General features: G+C 40.8%; 1 protein-coding gene across 5 annotated transcripts in view; it reads right to left on the bottom strand.

Annotated features, from left to right (window-relative positions):
- The window catches only part of LOC138526293 (zinc finger protein 664-like), a 381,633-nt gene that overhangs the window by 221,011 nt on the left and 133,884 nt on the right, over positions 1–26,738 (bottom strand). For 2 of the 5 annotated variants that reach the window (XM_069636865.1, XM_069636864.1), the window contains exon 3: positions 11,464–11,577. The exons of 2 other annotated variants lie outside the window; for them this stretch is intronic. In XM_069636865.1, coding sequence (XP_069492966.1) covers positions 11,464–11,566 — 103 coding nt within the window. In that variant the 5' untranslated portion in view covers positions 11,567–11,577. Of the gene's footprint in view, positions 1–11,463; positions 11,578–12,877; positions 13,005–26,738 lie in introns of all 5 variants that reach the window. One more of the 5 variants, XM_069636863.1, reaches the window with a different exon arrangement.

Raw genomic sequence — 26,738 nt, 5'->3', positions numbered from 1 at the left:
CCCAGACAGGGGTCCATGGCCTTAAGAGTCAGCCTTTGGAGGCGGACCCCGCCGGCTTGCAGCTGCCTCAGGCAATGAGGTGGCTGTGGGCCAATGGACATCTCAATGGTGGTGGGTTTGTAGTCAGTGACTCCCGGTGTACAGGGGGAACCAGTGGCGGCCATGTTAGTGTGAGGCTCCTGCTCCCACACACCAACTCCATCGCAGGCAGCGTGGCCATGGGTGAAATTGCCGGCCTGCACTGCTCCTTCAATGGCAAAAGAGAATGATCCCACCTAGGGCTATCTTTGACAAACTTAGACAGGGCACAACATTTGCACTCCCTACTAGCCATCGTCCACTGATAATCGACTCTTGGAGAGTACGAATTGGTGGGCTATGTCTATATGTAGAATTAAGGTGGCAATGCTATGGCTGGCTAGTACATTGCAAATTGACATCTTATATGGGCAGGAACCTAGCCTAGGATCCTGTATAATAAACATTCTGCCCCTTATCAATATGGTTTGGACTGGTAGTTTCAAACCTAGAGATAAACTACCAAGTAGCTCAGGCAAAACAACTCCTAGAAGTCTTAATTGAGAGGGATATGTGGAAATATAGATTCAATGAACACCAGTTCTTTTTCCTCTGCTGAAATGTCACATGGCGGTTTTGCCCACGGTTCACAACAGCAAAGTCCCAAATGATGTGTGTGTGTGCCAAACTGCAGGCACTGCTCTTTCCCATTGAAAGGCTGGCAGCTAGGAAATAGCTTGCGGTCAGAATAGCACCCACAAGTGGTTACCCTCCACCCTGACCTCAGGCTAAGGATAGGAAGGAACACATATTGAGTCACCACCTGCATGTCTTTATTTGTTCTTCACTACGATTACTCACTGAACTTTCTGTGCCAGTAATTTATCTTCCAAGGACCATGTGTTATTCACATGTCATGCTAATGCAGCTGAAAAAAAAGTATTTAAAGAGCAGAACATTTTAAGTAAGTCAGAGAGCACTAGCTAAACATATGTTGTCGTCTATCTCCGCTCGAGTGCTTTGTTTGATGTTTATAAATGTATCTATGTGACTATGTTATTCTGTGAAGGTGTTTCATTCTTGGTTTATATTACAGGCGGGAAAAACCCTTGAGGAGGTGCTAACAGCATTACTCCAATTTGCACCTTTTTGCAAATGGCACCCTGTAGATGGGACCCTGTCGGCGGTGAAATACAGTCACACTATGTACCGTGGTTGACAAAAGGCGACAGATGACGAACATACATGGAGCGCACTGCACAATGTGAACTGTGTTTTCCTGCAGCCACGGTCTACGTCTGACCTCGCCAGATTTCCTGACATGTCGATTTACCCTGACTGAGGTACCCGCCTGGAACAGCATTTTGCTTTAGAGACACTGGCAAAGACTGGACTCAGTGAATGGAAGGGAGAACTACAGAATAACCGGTGAGATTGGTTCCAATTGAAAAAGTATATGAATACATGCTATATTTTTCATTATTATTGCAATATTTGGGGACCACTGTTTTAAGTGAACCTAGACATATTGTAGCCTTGCGATCACAGGTGTATCGATGCACATGAAATATGGGGAATGCAAGCACCAAATGTTGTGGGTCAGAAAGCACAAACTTGAACAGCATGTTCCGACTCCACCAGTAGGTTGCCCGGGATGGGAATTAATGGTAAAAGAATGACTGGGTGTGGTATTATTTTTGAAGGAATGGCACTGATATAGTGTGGACAATCCCAATTTACAAATTCCAGAGCATGTGACTTTTGACTTAGAATAATTAGGGTACCTCAGGGAAAAGTTGTCAGCAAAGGGACCAAAGGAAATTAGATCACTTCAGTGGGAAACATACAATAAATGAGAAGATTATGCTAGGCAGAAAGCAATGAGGGAAACACCTCTTAAAAAAAATAAAAAAAAGCCACAGTCAGAAAAAGATAAGGCTAGAGTATAAAGTCAAAAGAGGACTGGCAACAGGATGACAGAGAAATACTCATGCAAGTGAAAAGGCTTATGTTGTCCATAGGACTCAGATAGAGGATTCTGCGCCCTCTGAGTGAGGCAGACCCCTTGATGGAACATTTGACTAAACAACCTCTTACGCCTCCATAGAATATGGATGATAAGATCGACACGATTGTCGAACATTACAAAGGACCCTCTACTCGGAGTTCCGTACTTCCAGAAACTCAGGGACGCATTGAATCATGGTTGGAAGGATGGATTAGGGCAGGAATGAAGGGACCCGCCCTTGCCTCTAAAGACATGAAAGCTCTGCCCCGACGGGCAAATAATATCATTGTGCATGAGTTATCTGGACTAGTGTTTGAGAAACATAAAAAACATAATGGCAGTTAGAAGGGGTCTTATGGGCAGTGGCCTTTGCTTGTCCAGTGTGAAGATGAAGACTGTAAGAGCAAGAGCTTTGACTTAAATTAATTGGGGTGTGAACAGCGAGTTTAAATCTTACTCGAGTGGCTCACAAAAACCCCTGTCTCCACTCATCAGGCCCCTATAAGGGAAGTTCTGGGGTTTAGCTCAGAACATCCCACTCACCATGTACATGTACCATGGAATAGCAGGATGGAGCTGTTGTCTTTTACCAAAGGTTTTCCTGACATCAGACAGAACCCTGAATAGTAGAATAATCAGATTAACAAAATTATACACACAGGCCCATTAACATTAGGGGATATTGGCCAACGTTTTTCGTGCATATTACCTCCCGACATATGGAGACAGTGTAGGAAACAGAATAATAGTGAAGAACCCTCAATCAAGTGGGAGGTTTTGGAGAAGAAGGAAGTAGTACATTTAAGAGGAGAAGCAGAGTAATTGTATGAGGACAAATTGGCCCTACCTGGGGCAGTTATCAAAAGAATTGAGCAAATAGTGCCCCGGAAGCAAATTAACTGGGATAAATTAACAACATGTAGACAGGACAAAGGTGGGTCGGTAGAAAAGTACTTTACTAGGAAGAGATTTTCTCCTCTTACAGTGGTTTGGATCTAGGTACCACAGAAGGGTAAAAAGCCTTATGTTCACACTTTGTGCCCACACTTGAAAAATGACATACAAACATATGAATCAGCATGGCCCGGGCAGACTGCAGCTCAAATTTTGACTATGGCCAGATATTGTACAAATAGAAATACAAAAGAAAAGGGTGAAAAGGAAAGAATATTAAAAGATTTAAAGACAAAAGTATTAATACAGCAAGCATTTCCCGAACGAGGCAGAGGGAGAGGTATTTCACGAGGAAGAAGAATGTAGAGAGGGAGTGGCAAGTGCTCCTCGAGCATACAAAGGAGGAATAGTGGATGATGGATGCCATTAGTGCAAAAGCCCAGATCATTGGATTCAGGAATGTCCCACACGTCCAAGGGGAAGAGGAAGGTCTATAGGACGAGGAATAGTAAGAGGAAGCGAGAGTCAGTATGATGGTAACAATGCGGAAAACCAGAGCCAAGGACAGTCCAATTATTTTGATCCAATGCAGAGGCAGCAGCATTCTGCCAGGGACTATTATGAAGATCAGCTGTATCCAGATTATTATGCAATGTAGGGATGTCCGGGAGAGGGGATAGGCAGAGTACAAATACCCATTGACCACACAGGTCCATATGTGGAACTTTGCATTGCTGAAAAGAAGCAAAAGTTCCTTTTTGATACAGTAGCAAACAATACTTCTATTTCTAACAAACTAGTATCTTCAATACCCCTCTCTGGGAAAATTAACCCCTCAGTGGGATTTTCTAATAATCCAGTCCGTAGTCCAGTATTAGAGCACATTCGCTTTCAGGTGGGGCCAATTTCCTGCATGGCTCAGTTTGTTGTAGTAGATAAATGTGCTTCAAATCTTTTGGGCGTGGGCCTATTGAAACACTTGTATGCAAACATATACTTTTCACCGGATGTTGTCTACCTCACCTGCTCTGCTGAATCTTTAGGTAAATGTTATGTTTCCACCACTAACACTTTACCACTCAAACTTGAGAGAGTGGATAAAAGGGTGTGGGCATCCAGTAAACAATGATGTAGGCTGTATGGCAGTAGATCCAATTCAAATTCATGTTAACACCAATGCCATGCTCGAAGGATACCCCAATACAAAATATCCCAGGAAGGATTTGTACGGCTAAGAGGAGTGATAACAGATTTACTGGCTAAAGGGATAGTTAAAGAAATAGCAAGGAGCCCCTGTAACAGTATAATTTTGCCAGTTCAGAAAAAGAAGGATGGCAAGGAAGGCTCACTTGTTGAATGAAGAATGGTGGTAGATGTTTGTGCTATCAATACTGTGGTGCTCCAGTTCCCAGTTCCAGATATTACATCACTTTTTACTATGGTTCCTCCCTCAACACAATACTACACGAGAATGGAATGCATTTTTTTAGCATTCCAATGCATGAAGACAGCCAGTTCCTTTTTGCCTTTAGCACTGACGGTCGCTCTTACACATTTTGTAGAACACCCCAAGGATACACAGAGTTCAAGCATTTACTGCCAGGCATTAAAAACACAATTGGACACTTTTACCCCATCTCCTGGCGCTGTTTTATTGCAGTACGTCGATGTCTTACTTATAGTGACAGATACCAAGGAAGAGTGTGTGGACTGCACCACAGGTCTGGCAGACCTTTTAGCTCTCTTGGTAAATATGGTTTACCCAAATAGCTACAATTTTGTCAGCAAAGGGTCCCTTATCTAGGTCGTTTACTTACTAAGGGAGAGAAAAGATTAAACCCGCAACTAATACAAATGATACTTAACATGCCAGTACCCAGCAAACAGCAAGAGGTTAGAGGATTTTGGGGGATTACTTCATTCTGTAGACCATGGACTCAGAACTTTTCTTTGTTAGCTAAGCCCTTATTTGATATTACTACCAACACTACTCCTGTAGCTCTTCCCTGTACTCAGTCTCATCAGGAAAGCTTTTAGGCACTCATATCTGTGCTATGTTACTCTCCGATTTGGGGTTGGATGCCCAAAGCAGAAATGTTCAGAGGGAGAAAAGACTGAAGATAATTTTTTCAAAATAATCTTCAGTCTTTTCTCGCCTGAAAATTACAGATGTGCCCCATTCCCTAAATCACACCCCGACCCACACCTCTACCCACCTACTTACCTTGCATTCCATCTCGCTGTGTCCCTGCAACGCCTGTCCCCTTTCACTTCCGTGATCGGGAACCAGCACTGCAGGGCCCTTTCCTTTTTATTTGTTTATTTATTTTGTTGTTTGTTCGGTTCAGCTGCAGGGGTGTCCCAGCAACCCCTGCTCACAATACTGCATAGTATAGTGAGCGGGGCATTGCGGGGGACACCCGTGCAGCCTTTTTTTCCTTGACTGCAGGACAGCTGCGGGGGTATCCGCCGCATCCCCGCTCACAATACTGCATAGTATGGTGAGCGGGGCATTGCAGGGGACACCCCTGCAGCCTTTTTCTTTTCTTTTTTAGTGACTGTGGGACAGCTGCAGGGGGACACCCCTGCAGCCCTTTTTATGTTCTACTTACCAAACGTCGAACCTTTGGTAGGTAGAACATTTGGGGGTACCCATTTTAGAACTTTTAGATGGGTAGGTCATTTGGATTTGGTCTTTTTGTCCGAAACCAACTCTCCTACGTTAGGAACAAAAGCCTATACTAAACTTATTTTTCGGTTTGTGCATGAACTAAAAGGGTGTGCCTTGTCTGTACTAATTAAACCACAAGGAAAGAAAAACATGTAACAAATGCACAGCTCACTAGTTATGAGTTGGCCTTGTTCACACCCAACATTACTTTTTGAAGATGTAATACCCTGAACCCTACCACCTTGTTGCCCCTCCCTTCCGATGACCGTGATGTCTTGCATGATTGTATAATAATAACAGACGAGGAGACGAATGGACATGTTGATTTGACTGATGCTCCTTTAGAAAAGCCTGATGGCATTGTATATGTTGATGGCTCTTGTTTGAAACTACCCGAGGGCTTGTCCACCGTAGCTTATGCCAGATATATATTAAAAACAGTTGTGAAAACCTGTAAAATACCTCAGCATTCAGTACAAGCGGCTGAAATTATTGCGCTAGCCAGAGCATGTGACCTCAGCTCTGCACTTGCAGTAAACATTTACACTGATGGCCAGTATGCATTTGGGGTTGCCCATAGTTTTGGGAGGCTCTGCATGGAATGCGGCTTTCTTACCCCCGCCCCCCCATGGCACTAAAATTGAAGATGGCGAACCTATTCACAAATTGCTCAATTCACTGGCCTTGCCAAACTGCCTTGCAATTACCAAATGCAGCACATAAAAAATAACTGACCACATGGGGAAGGACAATGCGTTTGCTGACGCTACTGCAAAAACTACTACTCAAATGCCTTACTCTCTCACTTATGTTTCCTGTCCACACACAACAGACCATCCCCCTTTTGAGGATACGCTGGACATAATTGGGAGTATCCAAGCAGATGCTACCTGTCAGGAATTGAAACAATGGGATATTAATGCAGTTTTTGAGGATGGGTGTTGGATGGAAAGGGGAAAAAATGAGAGATGGATGTTGCCAAACAAATATGTACCTATGATAATATCAGTTGCCCATGTAGCGGCTCACATAGGGCGGGTTCATATGATTTACTAACTACACTTTGGAGCAACCCAAACATTCACAAAGCAGCAATAGCGTTTTGTAAAATTGTATTATATGTGCGACACACAATGTTGGAAAGGCAGAAGGAGTACCAAGGGGTCATTTTGGTCCCACAGATTATCCATTCGAGGCACTAAAAATGGACTTTGTAGAATTTCATCCCTGTCAGAAATAAAAATATGTTTTGGTAATCGTCTATATGTTCAGTAAATGGGTAGGCATTTCCCTCGAGAGATAGCACTGCACCGAGTACAGCCAAAACTCTGTCAAGGAATATTTTCCAAGATATGGTCTGCCCCACTCAATATGGAGCGATAATGGGAATTAATTTTGTGAATAGAACCATGCACCTGGTATGTCAGGCATTGGGTATAAGTTTCATTCAATATATCACCCACAGGCGGCAGGTTTAGTAGAACGCTGTAATGTAACACTAAAAAAGAAACTATCCAAAATGTGTGCAAGTAGCAACTTAAGCTGGGTGGACGCCTTATCTTTAGCCTTACTTTGAGAACAATTGCACATTCTCGAGTAGGGTTGTCTCCCTATGAAGTTGTTATGGGCCGCCCAGCCAATGTGTGGGGCTTGACTCACCCAAAGAAACTGTCCGATGTGCCTTATCCTATACTGTTTGACTATTGTAAGGAGCTTACTAAAGCATTGTCCATTATTCATAAACAGGTCAAAAACTGACTATCCCAGCCCTTGAAAGGGCCGGAACACACTATCCTGTCCGGTGACTGGGTGTTCATTAAGAACTTTCAACGTACCTCTGGTCTGCAACCCAGATGGAAAGGGCCGGTGCACGTGCTCCTAGCAACACAACCGGAAGTTAAGTGTGACGGAAACAAACATTCAATACATGCCATCCATGTGAAGAAAACTCCTCTGCCCTTCCTGTCGCACAAGCAATCCAAGGGCGACTGCTGCTGCACCACTCTTTTCTTCTGCAGAAATGTCCACTGGGAAAAATGAACTTGGATTGCTTTCTCCAGCTACAGTGTGCCCCAAAGACGTTGTAGGACCAACAGAGGTGCTACACTATAATCTGAGACCAAGAACATTTCAATGAAACTGTCAATGAAAAATTGATTATTTGGGAAAACTCTCCGTAGAGAGCAGCTACCCCAGTAGTCAAGACCGCCAACTTTAAAGGTCACCCTGGGGGTGAGGTATTTTGGGTACTCCAAAATATATTTGCCGCCTCCAATAATACATTGACCATGCCCCTCCATTGTTGTTCTCATGACAAAAGACAATGGCCGTAAAAATATGGTTTCATTCGAGATTGGGCTTTCGGATTTTATATATTTTTGGATCCTGCTTGTACTTGGCGCTTTTGTATTATGTGATCGTATTTGCCCCTTTCGATCAACTCTACACCTGTACGCTTTCCTAATGTTACTAAGGCAACTTTAAGCCCTGACCAGCAATATCATCATGAATTAATTAGCAGAAATGCAGTTGTTACTCTTATGCATCATAAACACAAGATGGCTCAACGCTGCAATTGCTATTTCTGCCTGCAGTTTCAGCTTCTGTAGAGGAAGGGCTGCCGCTGCAACAGTTGCCCATCCCATTCTTTGCTTCATGTTATGCTTTACATGTGGCTATTTTACGGATAGAAACTATAACTATATTTAAAGGAATAGACCAGGGAATAGCGAATATCTGCTATGCTTCTCGTTATTCCTCCTCCTCTTTGTATGCTCGGTTAAAACAGCAGGCATGCGCAAAGGAGCCTGTCAATCTGTCATTCTCCAAAATGCTACTTTCCCTTTGTCAGATGCGTTTATTCCTTTTTCCTCCCAGCTGCTCTAGTTACTGAGGCAGCCCCTGTTCTACCTACTACACAGCTATTGGATAATAACGCTCATTAATTTTCCATCCCTTCCCTGCATCTCCGGGCCTCCAACGTAATAGGGACCGTTTGTATCAAGTTCCTAGGATATAGCACCAGCTGCAACATGACATTCACCATTCCCAGAGATGACACTGATGTTCCCTTTTACGTTGGTGACTCAATGCATTTCATTTGTGGGCTTAACGCTTACACTTGGCTACCTCCACATTGGAGTGGTCATTGCCATTTAGGATATGTATTTCCAGCTGTATCTATGAGATCCCACGTTATCGAGAACCATACCAGGCATCGAAGAACCGTTATTCAGGACGATACTGGTGCACAAATATTTGGAAATCTCATTAAAGCAATCATCCCCTGGTATGACGCTGCCATAAACTCTAGACACATCTGCAGCCTGGCCAGACTGTTGAAAGTAACCACTGATGACACTACTGAAATATTGAGTAATATCACTGTAGAATTACAGGAGGTATGCCTTGTGGTCCTGCAAAATAGGTTGGTTTTAGAGATGATACTTGCAGAAAAGGGCAGATTGCCGTGTCCATGTGCCTGACACCTCCACTTCTGTTCGGGAAGTAATAAAGAAGCTGCATGGTATTGCTGAACAAGCCCAAGTGCCCACTAGAACATGGGATATTACCAGCTCCTTTTGGTCCATCATCAGCTCTTTTGGCTGGAAAATTGGTGCCTTCCTAATGATAGTCCTCTTATTTTTCCTAGGGGCCTGTTTTCTTCTACATCGTCTACCCGTTTGCTGCCAGGCACTTGTCTGGTTGCTTAAACCTCCAGTTTCATCTGTAGTGGTTAGTAATGCATTGATAATGGAAGATGTAGCAATACAAGAAATAATGGCCATTGACATTAGCACAGAGTCTCCTCTCTCTTACCAGTCTGTATATCAGAACATGTGCTTATAAGATACCACATATAGTAGAACTGATGTTAAAGGGGCAGCTTGTGGAAATATACATTAAATGAACACCAGTGATTTTTTTCTCTGTTGAAATGCCACACGAGAGTTTTACCCTAACAGCGAAGTCCCAAAATATGTTGGTGTGCCAAAATGCAGGCACTGCTCTTTCCATTGAAAGGCTGAAAGCTAGGAAATAGCATGCGGCCAAAATATCACGCACAAATACCAGCAGGTGTTGAGCCTCCCCCATGACCTCAGGCTAAGTATAAGAAGGAACACATGTTGAGTCTCCCCCTGCATGTCTTTATTTATTCTTCACTATGATTACTCACCAAGCTTTCAGTTCACAATGCCAGTGATTTATCTTCCAAGGACCCTGTGTTATTTACACGTCATGCTAACGCAGCTGGAAAAACACTATTTAAAGAGTAGAGCATTGTAAGTAAGTCAGCGCACTAGCAAAACATATGTTGTCGCCTCTATGATTTGATTTGATTTGATTTGAGGAATTTGTAACACGCTCGAAAGAGACCAAACCGTATAATGGCGCAGATGACTTTAAGCTGGAGAATTTAGCAGAAATGCAATAGTGCCCACATTCCATCCAGAGGGGATCGTGCACTAACCTTCGAGGAAGATCTACTTCATTTGTATGTTTTAAGGGCTTTACGGAACTTAAACAGTGAATCCAAGGTCCTGATTTCCCTGGGTAAGCTGTTCCAGGTTCTTGGGCCAAACACTGCAAATCTTCTATCCCCTCTGGACACAAATAAAGATGAAGCTAGCAGGGCTAGCAGGGCATGGTCCCTTGAACGAAGACATCTGGATGGTTGGTGATGCCTAAGCATATCTTTCAGGTAGTCCGGTGCTAAATTATTCAAGCACTTAAAACCAAAGATGCTACCTTGAATTTAATGTGGTCCTCAACTGATAACCAGTGAATTGCACGACAAGAGGGGGACACATGAGCAGTTTTATTTAGTACGTAGATCAACCTAACTGTTGCTTTCTGTGCTCTTTGCAGTCGACAGAGTTGATTTTTTGGAAAGCCCATTAGTTGACTATTACAATAGTCTAAGTGGGTATTTGTAAGTGCTCCCACTACCAAAGCATGATCGTCTTCTGGGATATAGGAGAGTGTTTGCCAAAGAAGTCTTAAGGAATAGAAAATAGCCTTTACCTTGGCCCCAACCTGACTTTCATTGGCCAAATTGTCCTGCCATATGCAGCCAAGGTTTTTAACTTTAGTGGAAAACTTAAGTTCTACTCCTAATAGCTTTGGAAGTGACTGTTTTTTATGTTGGCCGCCAGATGCTCCGGGCCAAACAAGATAAACTCTGTCTTAGATGCATTCCATTGCAATTGATTAGAAGCCATCCAATCACTGATCTCTTGAAGGCATTCACTAATCTTGGCGAAGATTTCCTCAATCTTGTCAATTGTGATGAAGATCTGAGTGTCGTCAACATAAGATTGAAAACTGATTCAATGACGTCTTTGCTCGGTTGTTTTGTTTGATACTAATAAATCTATGTGACTATGTTATTCTGTGAAGGTGTCTCATTCTTGGTTTATATTCAAGGCGGGAAAAACTCTTGAGGAGGGGCTCACAGCCTTACTCCAATATGCACCTTTTTGCCGATACCACACCAAGCTTCCCTGAAGGCTTTACGGAGGAGAGCTTTTCGGGAAAGTCTTGATTAAATATTTAAAAAAATTGAAAAGAAAGTCCCATATTTGGCAAACTATTACAGAATTGCCCAGAATTGCTTAATGAGCGCTTTTTGAAGAAGAAAGGCTGAACCAGTATTAATGTTCATGACATTTGCAGTTACGACAATCGACCTGTAGTCTACCTATAGCAGGCAGTGATGACTAGCATGTCACTTTCCTGGCAATAATGCACGTGGACAAAAGTCAAAGATCTCTTATAAACTGTTAAATATATCATTGACACAAGGCACATAAAGGCAGTGATCACTTTCCACAAATATAATGATGAATTTACAAAAAGAATAATTAACAACCTTGCGTAGAGCATTTTGTGCCTTTGTTCATCTCTTTGTCCCGCCAAATACACAAACATGGATCTTCTCCCCTGGTAATTGAGGTCAGAATTTCCGGTCTCATTAATGGACGGCCTGTAAAGTGAAAAGTCTTTCTTAACCTTGTAATTTTAACATTTTGGTTACATTTTTATAACAGCTCATAAGCTCAAGATTGTTCCATCTCAGGTTTCCCCATTCAGCTATGCACATTCAGCTGCCCGGGGTATTGTCTGTACAAACATAACTAAAGTTAGGACAGTGGTGTGAAGTCAATCACAGTCCACTCTTTTACCATAAAAAATGGTTTAACTTTAGAAAAAAAAAATCAGACAGTTTGTTTAACTGATTTCAAAGCAGTAAAAACACTACAGCAAGCCATAACATTTACATTTGCTGCTAAACCATTTGAGTAAGAAATGGTGTGTTATGTGCATGTGAAGGACTGGGATTCAGGGCAGAGAGCAAGCGACTTATGGCTGGATAGTAGCTTCCATCTTGAATGTTTATGGTTACAGACCATCAATTTGAATTGCACTCTAATGACAATGGGATGTATTTGCCCAAAATTTCTTTTTTCGTTTTTGGAAAGTACATTTTTTTACCTTTTTAACAACGCTGCATCCACTCAACACAGCTCCGGTTCTAGTTACCCTATCACGGCTTACACATGTATTCCTTTGCTTCATCAACATTCTTCTTCACAATGATGGGGTCAAAATGCTGGGATATCAATTGAATCAATTGAATTTTTTTCGAATTGTGGACTGCACTCAAATTTTACACTGTGCAACTAGAGGGCTTTTACGAGATAATAGCATATGCTGTATTCATTGCAAAAACAAGCAGCCAGAGCCTTACATAATGAATTTGAGGCATTCCTTAGTTTGAATCACAGTTCAAAGTAAAATACAATAATGGAAAGGGATGCTGCATGTGAGAAAGAAAAGAGCTGCAGAAAGTACTATGTACTAGACATTAAACAATTACATTTTCTTCCCAGCGTCATCTATGCTTTTTAACTGCGCCGAATCACCACTGTACTAGTTTCAACAAGCCAAATACTTGCTTGAGGTTGTGCTCACACTAAGGGGGTCACCGGAAGGGTGTCTGCTGGGTAGTGACGTTTTGTACTGAATTTTCAAATGAAGGAAAGACATGCAAAGAAAGTGAAATATGAATTTGCTCTGAAACCCTGAGTGTGAACTTTGATTACCATAACACAAATGTTAGACTTAATCAACCTAGACAAGGCTAGTTGTATCTGCAGTGGTGAAAGTAGTTGACGCAGGGACAATATTGGTTAAAATAGCAAATGGATGGTCAAATGAGATCACTCGTTCACAAAGAAAGGATATCAAACTGATAAGGCTCAACAACAAAAAAATGCCTTTACCCAGTGAAAGTAAGGCCTCATAGTTTTCAAGCATTACATTCTTGTACAGCTCCTTCTGCCATTCTTCTAGAAGCACCCACTCATCCTCAGAGAAATAGACAGCGACGTCTTCAAAGGTAAGGTGCACCTACAAAATAAGCATGCATGCTCAGCCACTTGATTCTTATGTGATTCAAATGTCAGACAACAAACAAAAACATATCAGGTAATGCGCCAACTACAATCCACTTGATAGGATTTCTTTATAATTTTATTTTCACATTTTCCATAAACACAATAAGCAATTAGACAAAGCATAAATCATTCAAATACTAAATGCAACAATATGAACAGTGCAAATCGCGGTTTATTCATCCCCCCACCAACCAATCAATAACCCAGAATACACAAAAGGGGGGGAGCCAACACACAAAACCACACACATGCACAACCAACAACCCAAGCAACCCCCAATCCCGTTGACATATAGAATCAGTCATCAAAACTAACCGTACAGCTCATTAAAAGTCTCCCACAATTCAAGATACTTTTCAGTCCTATCCTAGAAAACCAAACCTTCGCAAAACTAGACAAAACCTGCAACTCGTACATCCAATCCTACATCTGTGGTTTCTTCTGTGTCTTCCAAACCTTCATTATCTGCTTAACAGCCACCATTAATGACTTATCTATCCAGCGACAACGTTCACAAGCCACTATCTATCTGCCTTTGACAGCAACATAGACGATAACAGCAGACAAGGAAACAACATACTTTTTAAACCGTTTTGTCTACACCAAGGAGCGGGGCGACTGGTTTCCTCTGTGTATTTTAGAGTGTCAAATGGAGCACTTAAAGGGACCAGGGGTAACATATAATTGAATCGTTAAATGCTCTAGAAATAACTATGATTAACCAATGTGTGCAAATTGGTTAAAAAGGGTTTTTCATTTATTAAAGTTTAATAAATGTACAGCGCTCATGTTAACACTCATTGGCAAGAGACATTTTTGTATGCAGAATTTGCGTGCAAAGTTGTCAATTAACCCAAAAACCATAGCCAACAAGGGATCAGCTAATTCTATCAAATTTACAGAAAGGGATCAAAATACAAGTCATCATAAATGCTTGCAGCTTTTCTCGAACTACACTGGCCGATTTATGACACTGTTCTCTATAACAGGTGCTGAGAATCGCAGAATGCATTTTAGAGGACTACAGACATTAGTTTACTACTCATTTCTAAACAAATGCAAATTTATGGTCAACAGGTGTCTGTGTAGAGGTATTGTTTTGCATGAACATGTTTCCTAGGCAACTGTAATATGTAAAGAAATATTGATTGCAATACAATTTAGACATAAGACTATGTGATTAATGAAAAGGCTGCACATTTATCTCTGCCTGATATTTAACGTTGGTAACTGAAATATCTTGCATATCACATCAAAACATCTGGTTTAAGAAGATTCATAAATCAGATGGCAAAAGTGTGCAGCTAATTGTCAGTCTGCTATCTGCAGCCCGGGGGTTTGCTGGATTGGTGAATTGGGGCCCTACTTGGGGTCGAACTGGAGCAACGGTTGGGTGAGCATGAGAGCCAGAGAGAACTAGGACTGATTGTCCTCCTTCCATCTACTGAAGTGTAACTCATTTGACTGTCGCCTGCTCCCGTTTCCTGCTGCTACGGGCGTAAAGCTACATGTTCTACTCTTCACGTGAAAAAAAAAAATTAAATAATAATCCGACTGAAAGCGTGACGAGTTTTTTCTTTTCATTGTTGGAGTAATACCCTTTGAGCCGTGAGGTGGAGGGGTCGTGGTTTGTGCCCCTCAACAAGGCACTAAAATTATGATTATTAATTGCTCGTAAACAGTGACTATTGGGGTAATACACTTGGAGCCGAGGGGAGGAGCTCTCTCCCACCAAAGAACCTAACTTCTAACACCATCCTTATTTCAGCTTTTCCCCACTTGCCAATGCCACACTTCCCAATTACCAAACTGAAGGAGGACAAAGTTGGTGGTATTGGGGGACAGGTTTGGAACCATGACTCAATCTACAATTTTTAAGTCTTGGAAGTGCATCTGCTTACGCACCCAGGAAGTTGAATATTGTTGCCTCACGCTTAATCCACTAACACTATCATGTCGGCAAGAAGGGGTTTAAGAAGTCAATCCGTGGGGGGAGGGTGCAGGGAGGCCTCCCGGGAATCTTGGAATGACTCACCAATGACAGGGGAAGATGATAATATAGCAGCACTGAAAAGCAACCTGGGTGGGTCACAACAACCGCTACAGAGATTCCCCAAAACTGCGGAAACTCAAGAGGCAGAGACCATAAGGATAGGAACTTGTCCTAAAGAGAAAAAAAACTGCACTGATACATCAGCAGCAATTCCAAGGCTGCAGCTTGTCCCCCCCCCATCCATCAAACCGTCCGTTATTGGGGCAAATGATCAGGGACTTTTTAAAAGTGTATGATTTTAACATCATTAAGAAATCGACTGGGCAAAAATTCATGGCAGCGTTGGATGGCTCTCACATTCACTAAACCAACAAAGGGAGTGAGGTGAATGACTGGGGCCTAAATGAACATATCAGCACAATTTCACTGGAGATGGGGGGACCCCAAGGAGATAGTGTGATGCAACACATGTGTGACCATTCTCTACAGGGATGCCCATCTGATCTAACGAACATTATTGAGAAAGAGAAGATGGTCAACACTTTGTTGGGGTCAATGAATGAGAGGGGGGCTAGTGGGAATCCAACAGACACCCTACCCTGTGTGAGGTATAGATGACCGCATTCGCCCGACATCACCAACATTATCCACCCTTAACATAGTCTTCAGCTAATTTGTCCCCCTCTATGACAACATCTGGGGCAAGGTCAAAGCGCATTCGATTATGCTGGCTAACATCAACGTTAGAATCAAAGAGATGGTGCTTAATAAGAGAGTGGAGATGTTATGCAGCTATAGAGCCGAAACAGATCTGGCCAACAAGCGGGATCTGGGGGGATACCTGGCGCCTATAGTAGTAAACGATTTAGGAGACCAAACGCAAGGTAATGAAGACCATGGTTCAAATATTTATCTCCAAAACTGGAGAGCCATCATCTCATAGATTTAACTGAGCCGGAATTAAAGATGGAAGGGTCTAACTATGGACTAAAATAAAAGGAGATAAGAGATGGGGTCCAAATGGGTCTCCAGAGTGCTTCACTTAAAGAAAACCTGAAAACCTAAAAACAAAAAATTACAAAAAAAAAGAACATACCAGTGCGCTCTTTTTCTGAATCAGCTCAATTTGGGAGTCAGACTGTGAGAAGAACAAGGTGCTTGAAAAATCTCGAGGAGGCCGTCTGTCGGCCCTGATTGAAGGACTGGAATCTGTGGTTGAATTAGGTGCATGTGATGAATGAAGTACCATTGGGGTATTGAATTATAAGGCTTTGGGGGAGGAGGGTGGCGGCTGATGGCGGTACATATAGGAGGTAACCCGGGATTGCCTAGATTGGGAAAAGAGGCAACTTTGGGTAGTGTGGGAAAGGGGGATGGGAGACATATGATATGCTCAGAAACACAAACGGGCCTTGATCTACTTGGCCTGAATGGACCACATTACCACTTAAACTTTACTAACATTAACCACGAAAACCACCAGGAAGGCCTATGGAGGAGTGTAAAATGGGAAAAAGTAAGGGTGTGGCTATGAGAAAAGTAGCCATTGAGACCAATGAATGGGGGGTGAGAAGAAATGACAATCCCCCTGGGGTGTGTTGGTCACAAAAGATAAGGCGGGAACCATCTTATGAGGGGATCCCAGGAGGGATAAGTCAACATACTCCTCAGGTGGAAAAAAAAGAAGTACAAAATGTCAACAAAAGGGATTTGTGAGGGCAGGGAATTACCCATTTGGGCACAAAATGATCAACTAACGGTGCACACCCAATTGCTGGCGTGAGATGAGATTGGGGGTAGGGAAGGAGGTCCGATTTCCCCCGATAAAAGAATGTGACCCGACCAAAGTATGCCTGCTAAAAGTGTTACATAACGAGGTACAATTCGGGAGGATTAATAGTAGTGGAAATGTGAACCTGGGAAGGTTATTGAATAGCATGTATACACCTATGCACGTGGGGCAGGATCTACCCTGTGACCGCACTAGGGAGAAAGTTTACCAACATAAGGAGTCCTTGTCGGGGGCTGTAAATACCAGGCACACAGCAAATTCCTTACCAGCTAAGCATGAAGAGGGCCGAGCGGAATGGAGGGGATACAAAATAATGCTTACACATATCTTGGGGCAGGAGATCGTGCTCTGTCTTAACAGAACAAACTTTATCCTAATTTTTGGTATCATAGGTGCTGTGGTGTCGGTGGACATGGAGCGAGTGGAATTCCCCCAGTAGGGCAGACACAAACTACTGCATCATACACTTCGGTTTGTGTATGATTTAGTCCTGGCCGAGAGGCAGAGCTTGTACAACCTAGGCTTTAACATTGCCCTCCCAATTACCAATGGAGTGGAAAGAAAAGTGGTAAGTGTGGTGCATAAGAGCACTGGAGTGGGTATGTCAACTGAAACCAAGGCTTGGGAGGGGGCATCTGAGTCCAGAAGGGAAGAAAGTAGTAACGACGGGCCTGCAGTCATCTCTGCATTGTGGAAAAAATCGTGTGGATGATAATATAGAGGCTGGAACGAGTTCTGGCGTTCCAAGGGCTCACGCAATAAGGTAGAAACATAACACTGTTTGATTGCAACTTAGAACATTAGGGCAGTATCTGTATGATGTGGGATCGTATATAGTGTGTGCGCTATTGACCACTCTTATGATAGCTTAACAATAGAATATTATGATCCAAATCAATAACACTGAAAAAATGGTTGGCTGCAGAAAAAACCTCCCACAGAGCTTCCCACAGAGCTCTGTATTTGGTGCTTAATGTGATGAAAAACTGGGAGGGTTATCCTGCGCTTAAACCCTTTAAGTTATAAAGTCCAAAGAGAGGGCAATGATGCCAAGATTATTAAAGAGATAAGAATTCAAGAGTTCCAGAAATTCTTTTTAATATGTGGAGCAGCCGACTCGTGTTTCGACCCCTGGTCGTTTTCAAGGCTGTAATCCATACAGCAATTGCATTGATAAAATTTTACAGAGAAATGAAAATATGCAATTTTTTTCAAAACATATTTGAATTGTTCATAAATACATATATCAAATGTGAGTCCAAAAGTTACATGAACATAATAAAAAGGTTTGAAAAGACATACCATGTTTGAGTCACACCATCGAGACAAGTTGCGTCAGGTGAGTTCGGAGTGGGGGGAAGAGAAAAATTGTAAATCTGTATTGAGTAATCGTCAATACAAAGACCCCTTAATGGTGTTCATGAATATCTTGGATTAACAGAGTCTCAATTTCTTATATAATGGTGTGATCACCCAATGAATCAAAAATGTGCCAAAGAATGTGAAGCCATTCAATCATGAACTTATATAATGAGGTTGGTCTATCAACATCAACTCTATGTTTAATTTCTGAAAAACCACAGGTCTTATGTGCACTCATTCTTAGACCCAGTAAATATATTTTAGTGCTTACCAGCAAATTGTTAAAAAAGGTCGAATGTTATTGTTGTCGATAAATTAGTTCATTGAGACCATTATCAGATAGGTGAAAAGCTGGTGTTCATCAATTAAGTAGGTCTTCTGTTTCTTAAGGTCTGGATTATTTGAAAACCTTTAAGCAAAAAAGACCCAAAAGTGTACTAATAAGTGTCAAATAGGTAAAGAATTATGATACTCAGTGCAAAAATCAAGAGATTTAATTGGTAAAGCTACCAGAGTATTATGAATATTCATGGACCCGTCTGTTCCTCTTCAGCAGCCAAATGAAATGTGGCTTAATAAATGCCCGTAACAAAAATCACAGCTTTCAATAGCTTCACGCCTATAAATATAATAAGATACATTGGTGCTATCCTTATGGTAATTATTAATAGTGGTTATTATCATGGTACCCAAAGGTATAAAAATACTGTTGTGGGTATTAGTCATTAAACCATAGTGAAATAAATCGACTATTGTGTGAGATGTCCTCACACCGTTTGCAACACTATGTTGCCCATAGTAAACAAAGATACACAAGTGTCAGCCAATTTAATACACAGAAAAATAGATAATCGTGGCCCCAGGTTGAATTGGTGAAAAGGGAGGTCTAATAATTTTTTGTGGGCTTAATAAGAAAAAAGTCCTAGTTGCATATGATATGCGCTAGAAAACAGTGAAAACCCTGGACATCCTTACCTTCTGTTTTTTCGTAAAGATTACGGTCAATCCCGTGTGAACCGCTTCCTTTCGAGACGATCGTCCTACTGCCAATCGTTTGGCGGGAAAAAGACGCACCATTACGCAATGATGTCATACGCTAAAGCGTGTGACGTGTACTGTAAATATATGATGTAGGTCGTGTAATGTGAAATTGCACATTCCACTATATTGGGTAAGTGAAGTATGAGAACCAAAATGATAACATAAGTTAAATTGTCTAAAGTTAATTAAAGGAATAAACTGTAACGTTAACTAGAAAATTATCCATTTAAGCGAAAAAGCCCGTAAGATTGTCACGTGTTGCATGACAAATTGTCAAAAGGGAGAAAGCTGGGTCCTATGACCATGGCTATAGTCGGTGTTACCCCGAAAAATATTATATACAAATAACCTCAAAATGGCGGCTCTAATGATGAGTAGTGGCCCTAAAGGCTGGTCTTCAGAATTGTCTGTTTTATTAAATGCAACTATGATAGTTCGAATAGTGCAATTGGTAAGTTTAAATAGCGCACACACTATTTACGATCCCACATCATACAGATACTGCTTTATATTTCGTATGTTGTGCTGCTGAAACCCACAAATTAATTATGGCAGATTATATGTGTAACAGGGATGAGGATAGGGCTGCGCTCTTTGCTCCAAGAGGGAGCACCTCTAATCCCTTTAAAAGAAGCTACAATACTGTCGAAACCCTGAAACAGAAATGTATCAAACTAGAGAGACTTTCCAAACGGGAAATTAATAAGTACTGGGAACATGCATCCCTAGTGAATTATTTGGAAAATGGTATCATTCCCAGGGGTTTGCAAATCTTGATATTCCCCAATTTTGAAACCAATGAGGATGCCGATCTCGCAGGTGATTGGGAAAGGAATCTCAACCAAAGCTCAAAGATTATGTTAGAATTGCTTATCACACATGCTACAAGAGAACATAAGAGGGTTCTAGCTCAAATTAACACATTAAAAGAAGAAATTAAAGGCACGCCCAATGCAGAGACTACTAAAGACAAAAACTATGAAAAAATGCATGAAATTTTGCGCGAGTATCAGGATGAAATTAAAATGCGCAAATTCCGAAAGTTTTTAGGGATGATAAAGATTACAAGCAAGATCGGGTCTACACATTCCAGTCGAAATACGACAATATTACTCCAAGAAATTGTTTTGGCTCAAAAAATACCACGCCTGCTAGTTCAGACCCGGAATCATAAGATGATACCACTGACATTGGTTTGGCCAATACTGGCACCGACTCTGCTGAAGATAAACCCACAAACCCCGCTGACAATGATACCATTCAACCTGCTTCTAAAGGCGGCAGGAATTTTTCAGACCAAATACGCAGACACAAAAAAGGAAATGCTCGTTTAGCCAACCTCAAACAGGTCAGGTTTACAATACCACCTACCCGTTCTACAGTAACACCAGGTGTCACACCAGGGGCAGGAGAGGTGGGAAGCGGAAGTGGCAGTGGAAGTTCGGACGAGGATCAGGGGCGACCAGGGATACTATCAAGGTCAGTTGCCAAGCAACGGCAAATCAAGTGACACAACCTGATCTGGTAACGAATCTGTCTGATAGACATTTAACGCATGCAGAAGTTTCTGTGTTGAATAAAGGTTTCTCATTTGCACCAAGTGTCAGCACTATGTGAACTTCCAAATTGACTTGTTTACATTTTTGAGGAAATTGAAATTGAAAACATTCTTTTCCACTCAGGTACAATTTTTTCAGCCCAAGATCTCCTTGAATCCCCTCAGCACTTATTCTATTTCAGATGTTATTAATATTGAAACCCTAACTTCTTTGAATCAGGAAACTGATTCTAGTTTGGATACGATATGCAAGGATCTAGAAGTGAGACCCCGAAATTTGCCAGTTAAAGAACTTAAAACAAGGTCCAAATTTACACCTCAGTTGGGTTCAGACAATGTGATAGCGACTTTTCACAGAGCAATCACGAAGGATATCCATCACTATTTGGATAGCAATCCTAAAAAGAAGCAGAAGTATAGATCAAACCTTACGAGGGAGGAAGTACAAGCTTTGAAAAATCTGGCCAAAGATAAATCTATTACTATTAAAGAGACTGACAAAGGGGCAACATTGTGGTTTTGAATACCAAAGATTACATCTCTATGGCCATGGCACATTTGACCACATCAGACTGTTACACCCCCTTGAAATCCAATCCAACCAAACAAATTGTGGGTAACCTACTCACTTTGATTCAAATGTGGTATGACAAAGGGCTTTTAAGTGAGGAAGAGAAAGCCTTTTTGACAAATACAGATCCCACCGTTCCCACCCTATATTTTTGCCTAAAATACACAAGGACTACGATATACTTCCATCAGTAAGACCAATAATGAGTGGCATAGGATGGTTGACGGAGGGGTCTCTCTCAATATTTGGTTGAGGCACTCAAACCCTATGTTCTTAAAATGCAATCATATATCAAAGATAGTGCACACGTATTGAAATTTTTCAAAACACTCAAATGGGAACCTGACTACTTATTGGCTACGCTATGTCTGCACTATATACAAGTATTGATCACAATTTGGCCATTCAAACAATAGACTATACTTTTAAAGATGTATCTGCTTCTTATTTACAACATGTTCAGATGCTTAAAAGCTTTCTTCAATTTACATTGGAAAATAATGTCTTTATCTTCAATGATCAACATTATGTGCAAGTTAGAGGGGTGGCCATGGGTGCAAAATTCACCCCATCTTTGGCCAACCTGTTTATGTCCCAATACAAAGAGACTCACATTTACAATCAAGAAATGTATAAGTCAAATCTCATTGCATGGAGGCGTTATATAGATGATGTTTTGATTGTGTGGAAAGGAACTTTGACAACGTTTGATTCTTTTGTTGTGCATACGAATACTAATCTTTTTGGTATTCATTTCTCTGGTTCGGCGAGTGCTAACGCAATTGATTTCTTAGACTTGCATATTTTTGTTGAGAATGGAGCAATACATACTAAAACATACCGCAAACCTACAGAGGTTAACTCCGTTCTTTTTGCTCAAAGTAGCCATCAGAGGGCTACAATTAGCAATATCCCAGCAGGGGAGTTTTATAGAGCTAGAAGAAATTGCAGCAAGGATGTTGATTTGATTTTGAAAAAGAATCACAACTTCTTATTGGTAGATTCACAAATAGGGGCTATTCTTTGCAAGATGTGAATAAAGCTGCTCACAAATACCATGGTATTAAACAATCGGAACTATTGCAAGTGTGTACAAACAAGAAACTTGAAGATAGTCATATTCCAATCGTTACACAGTTTTCGCGAGATTCTTCTACTCTGTACCGTATGGTATCCAAGCACTTGCACATCTTAAGACTTGATAAAGATCTGGTACCTTATTTAACTGGTAAACCTAAATTCACATACTCTAGAGCCACTACAATTAAACAAAAACTCAGTCCGTCATTTTTGGATCTTAAAACACAGAACGAAAACAATTGGCTCCAAAGGGGCAAAGGTTTTTTTAAATGTGGTAATTGTAATCACTGCCAGTTTGCCTATGACAACTGTCAAGCTTTCACAGACGCTAATGGGACTATGGTTAAAATCAAAGACTTTATTAATTGCAAAACATGTCATGTAGTTTATGCCATTATTTGTGTCTGTGGCAAACTTTATATAGGGAGCACCATTAGACAGTTGAGAATACGAATAAGAGAACATTTGGCAAGTTTGAGGAGTACAGAACCAAAATCTCCGCTGGCAATTCACTGGCAAAAACAACATCAGATGAACAATAAAGAAGATATTGGATTTATTGGACTGATGAAAGCAGAGAGGGGTAAGCGAGGTGGTAACTTGGAACTGAAATTGAGACAAATGGAGAGCAAACGTCTATGTTTCATGAGAAGTACGGAAATTGGACTTAATTGTGATCATGAGATGCATGTTTTTTTGTAGCAATTCGACCAACTATTTTAATTAAAGTGGCAATCAGATGTTGTAAATGGAATGAGAATGTGAAGCCATCCAATTAGTACCTTAAATCCTTAATAACACTTTATCAATACTTTCTGATATGGACTAGACCTGGGTATATTGGTGATATAGGAGTCCCAACAATACACAAGAAGTGTTTTTCATAATGATAGGGTCCTGATGGGAATAACCACATATTCAACTACAATTTTTTGAGATAATCAATAATCAGATTTTTTTTTTAATTTACCAATTGCACTATTCCAACTATCATATTTGCATTTAATAAAACAAACAATTCTGAAGACCAGCCCTTAGGGCCACTACTCATCATTAGAGCCGCCATTTTGAGGTTATTTGTATATAATATTTTTCGGGGTAACACCGACTATAGCCATGGTCATAGGACCCAGCTTTCTCCCTTTTGCCAATTTGTCATGCAACACGTGACAATCTTACGGGCTTTTTCGCTTAAATGGATAATTTTCTAGTTAACGTTACAGTGTATTCCTTTAATTAACTTTAGACAATTTTACTTATGTTATCATTTTGGTTCTCATACTTCACTTACCCAATATAGTGGAATGCGCACTTTCACATTACACGACCTACATCATATATTTACATTACACGTCACACGCTTTAGCGTATGACATCATTGCGTTATCGCGTAACGTTGCGTCTTTTTCCCGCCAAACGATTGGCAGTAGGACGATCGTCTCGAAAGGAAGCGGTTCACACGGGATTCATCCCGTAATCTTTACGAAAAAACAGAAGGTAAGGATGTCCAGGGTTTTCACTGTTTTCTAGCGCATATCATATGCAACTAGGACTTTTTTCTTATTAAGCCCACAAAAAACCTCCCTTTTCACCAATTCAACCTGGAGCCACGATTATCTATTTTTCCGTGTATTAAATTGGCTGACACTTATGTATCTTTGTTTACTATGGGCAACATAGTGTTGCAAACGGTGTGAGGACATCTCACACAATAGTCGATTTCTTTTACTATGGTTTAATGACTAATACCCACAACGGTATTTTCATACCTTTGGGTACCATGATAATAACCACTATTAATAATTACCATAAGGATAGCACCGATGTATCTTATTATATTTATAGGCGTGAAGCTATTGAAAGCTGTGATTTTTGTTACGGGCATTTATTAAGCCACATATCATTTGGCTGCTGAAGAGGAACAGACTGGTCCATGAATATTCATAATACTCTGGTAGCTTTACCAATTAAATCTCTTGATTTTTGCACTGAGTATCATAATTCTTTACCTGTTTGACACTTAGTAGTACACTTTTGGGTCTTTTTTGCTTAAAGGTTTTCAAATAATCCAGACCTTAAGAAACAGAAGACCTACTTAATTGATGAACACCGCTTTTCACCTATCTGATAATGGTCTCAATTAACTAATTTATCGACAACAATAACATTCAACGTTTTTTTAACAATTTGCTGGTAAGCACTAAAATATTTTTACTGGGTCTAAGAATGAGTGCACATAAGAGCTGTGGTTTTTCAGAAATTAAACATAGAGTTGATGTTGATAGACCAACCTCATTATATAAGTTCATGATTGAATGGCTTCACTTTCTTTGGCACATTTTTGATTCATTGGGTGATCACACCATTATTTAAGAAATTGAGACTCTGTTAATCCAAGATATTCATGAACACCATTAAGGGGTCTTTATTTTTACGATTTCTCAATACAGATTTACAATTTTTCTCTCCCCCCCCCACTCCGAACTCACTTGATGCAACTTGTCTCGATGGTGTGACTCAAACATGGTATGTCTTTTCAAACCTTTTTATTATGTTCATGTAACTTTTGGACTCACATGTGATATATGTATTAATGAACAATTCAAATATGTTTTAAAAAAATAGCATATTTTCATTTCTCTGTAAAATTTTATCAATGCAATTGCTGTATGGATTACAGCCTTGAAAACGACCAGGGGTCGAAACACGTGTCGGCTGTTCCACATATTAAAAAGAATTTCTGGAACTCTTGAATTCTTATCTTTTTAATAATCTTGGCATCATTGCCCTCTCCTTGGACTTTATAACTTAAAGGGTTTGAGCGCAGGACTTGATAACCCTCCCAGTTTTTCATCACATTTAGAACATTAGGGGTTTTAGTAAATTGACTAATGATGGGGATGTAGCAGAAACCCCAGAAAACTATTTGATACTGTGCCTCCAAGAAACTTGCTCTACAGTCAATTTGGCATGGGATGGTCACGTAATTTTTCAACAGCCGGCACTCATAGTAAATGGTGGGCGACCATCGGGGGGGCTTGTGAACAATGATTAAACATGGTTTGGGTATAACTGGGAAATTGTACTCCAAGGAACATCGAGAAATCCTTGGAGTCCATTTAAAAGTCTAACTGAAGAAGATACGGATAAATGTTATTGTGCTGAATTTATACTGACACTCCTTTCACTGTAATCTGATATCTATGCTACAGGTTCTATCTAAGGTGCTTGAAAAATACAAGGACTTTCCAGATAAAGAAATTGGCAAGGTGGGGGATACTAACTCTCACTGTGTCCCCCCCCACCCTAACCATACATTTGGGAAGAGAACTAGATCTCATAAATAATCATACTTTATCTATTGTTGAAAATGCTGTGACATGGTAGGACTTTTGGGAAGATTGGGGTTTAACAGCGGCAAATGGACAGGTATTGGGGGATTTTCTGCAGAAACCAACTTGGCAGAGAGATAAATTGACTTCATGGTTAGATTATATAATAATATCTAAAATCCTGTACTCTCATGCAATTTCTATGGGAGTGATAAAAAAAAAATGTATCTAGTGACCATGATTTGGTGGTTTTATACATTGATTTAGCAGTGGCTGTCCCAAAGGTAACAGGTGGTAGAAATATAGTAGTTAACCAGAAAATTAATCGAATAAGTTGGAACAGAAGGAGCATTGACGGTTTTAATAAACTGATTAGGGAGTTTTGGAACTCTACGACTCTCCCTGTAAAGGTAAGCCTTTTTGAAGTTGAGAAATTTAGCATGTTCATAAAAGAGAAAGTTATGAACTTTTTGAACAATAAATCTGCTTGTGTTGGGATGAAACGTCCGCATAAGTACTCAAAGGAGGTTCAGTTAAGAAAGTGTTCAATGCAGAGAGTAATTCGAGAAATATGCCAGGGGTTTTGGAGTATAGAGGGAAAAAACTCAGGATAGGGAGAGAAAGGCAGGCCTATAAAAATTGGGTTAAAAGCAAAAGGCAACTTCTTATGCAAAGAGATGGGAAACTGATGCTAAAGGCAGTCACACAGAATAATAGTAGACATTTTTGGAGTATCGTTTACCCAAACGGTACGGAAGAGGCTGTAGAATTAATTAATCCTAACCCAGATGATGTCTGGTGCAAACACTTTGAAGAACTGTATAGAAAACGGAGTGAACAGCCCCTAATGTTTGCATATGGTGATCAATGGAAGTTGGATATTACCAGACAGCACCTACTGGTAATCATAAAATCAGGGTCAAATTTGTGGGCACCAGGCCCGAATGTCCTATGTAAC

Source organism: Ambystoma mexicanum, chromosome 7p (assembly GCF_040938575.1).
Source record: "Ambystoma mexicanum isolate Mex_15411 chromosome 7p, UKY_AmexF1_1, whole genome shotgun sequence".
Lineage (NCBI taxonomy): Eukaryota > Metazoa > Chordata > Amphibia > Caudata > Ambystomatidae > Ambystoma > Ambystoma mexicanum.
This window is presented reverse-complemented; position numbering and strand designations above follow the sequence as displayed.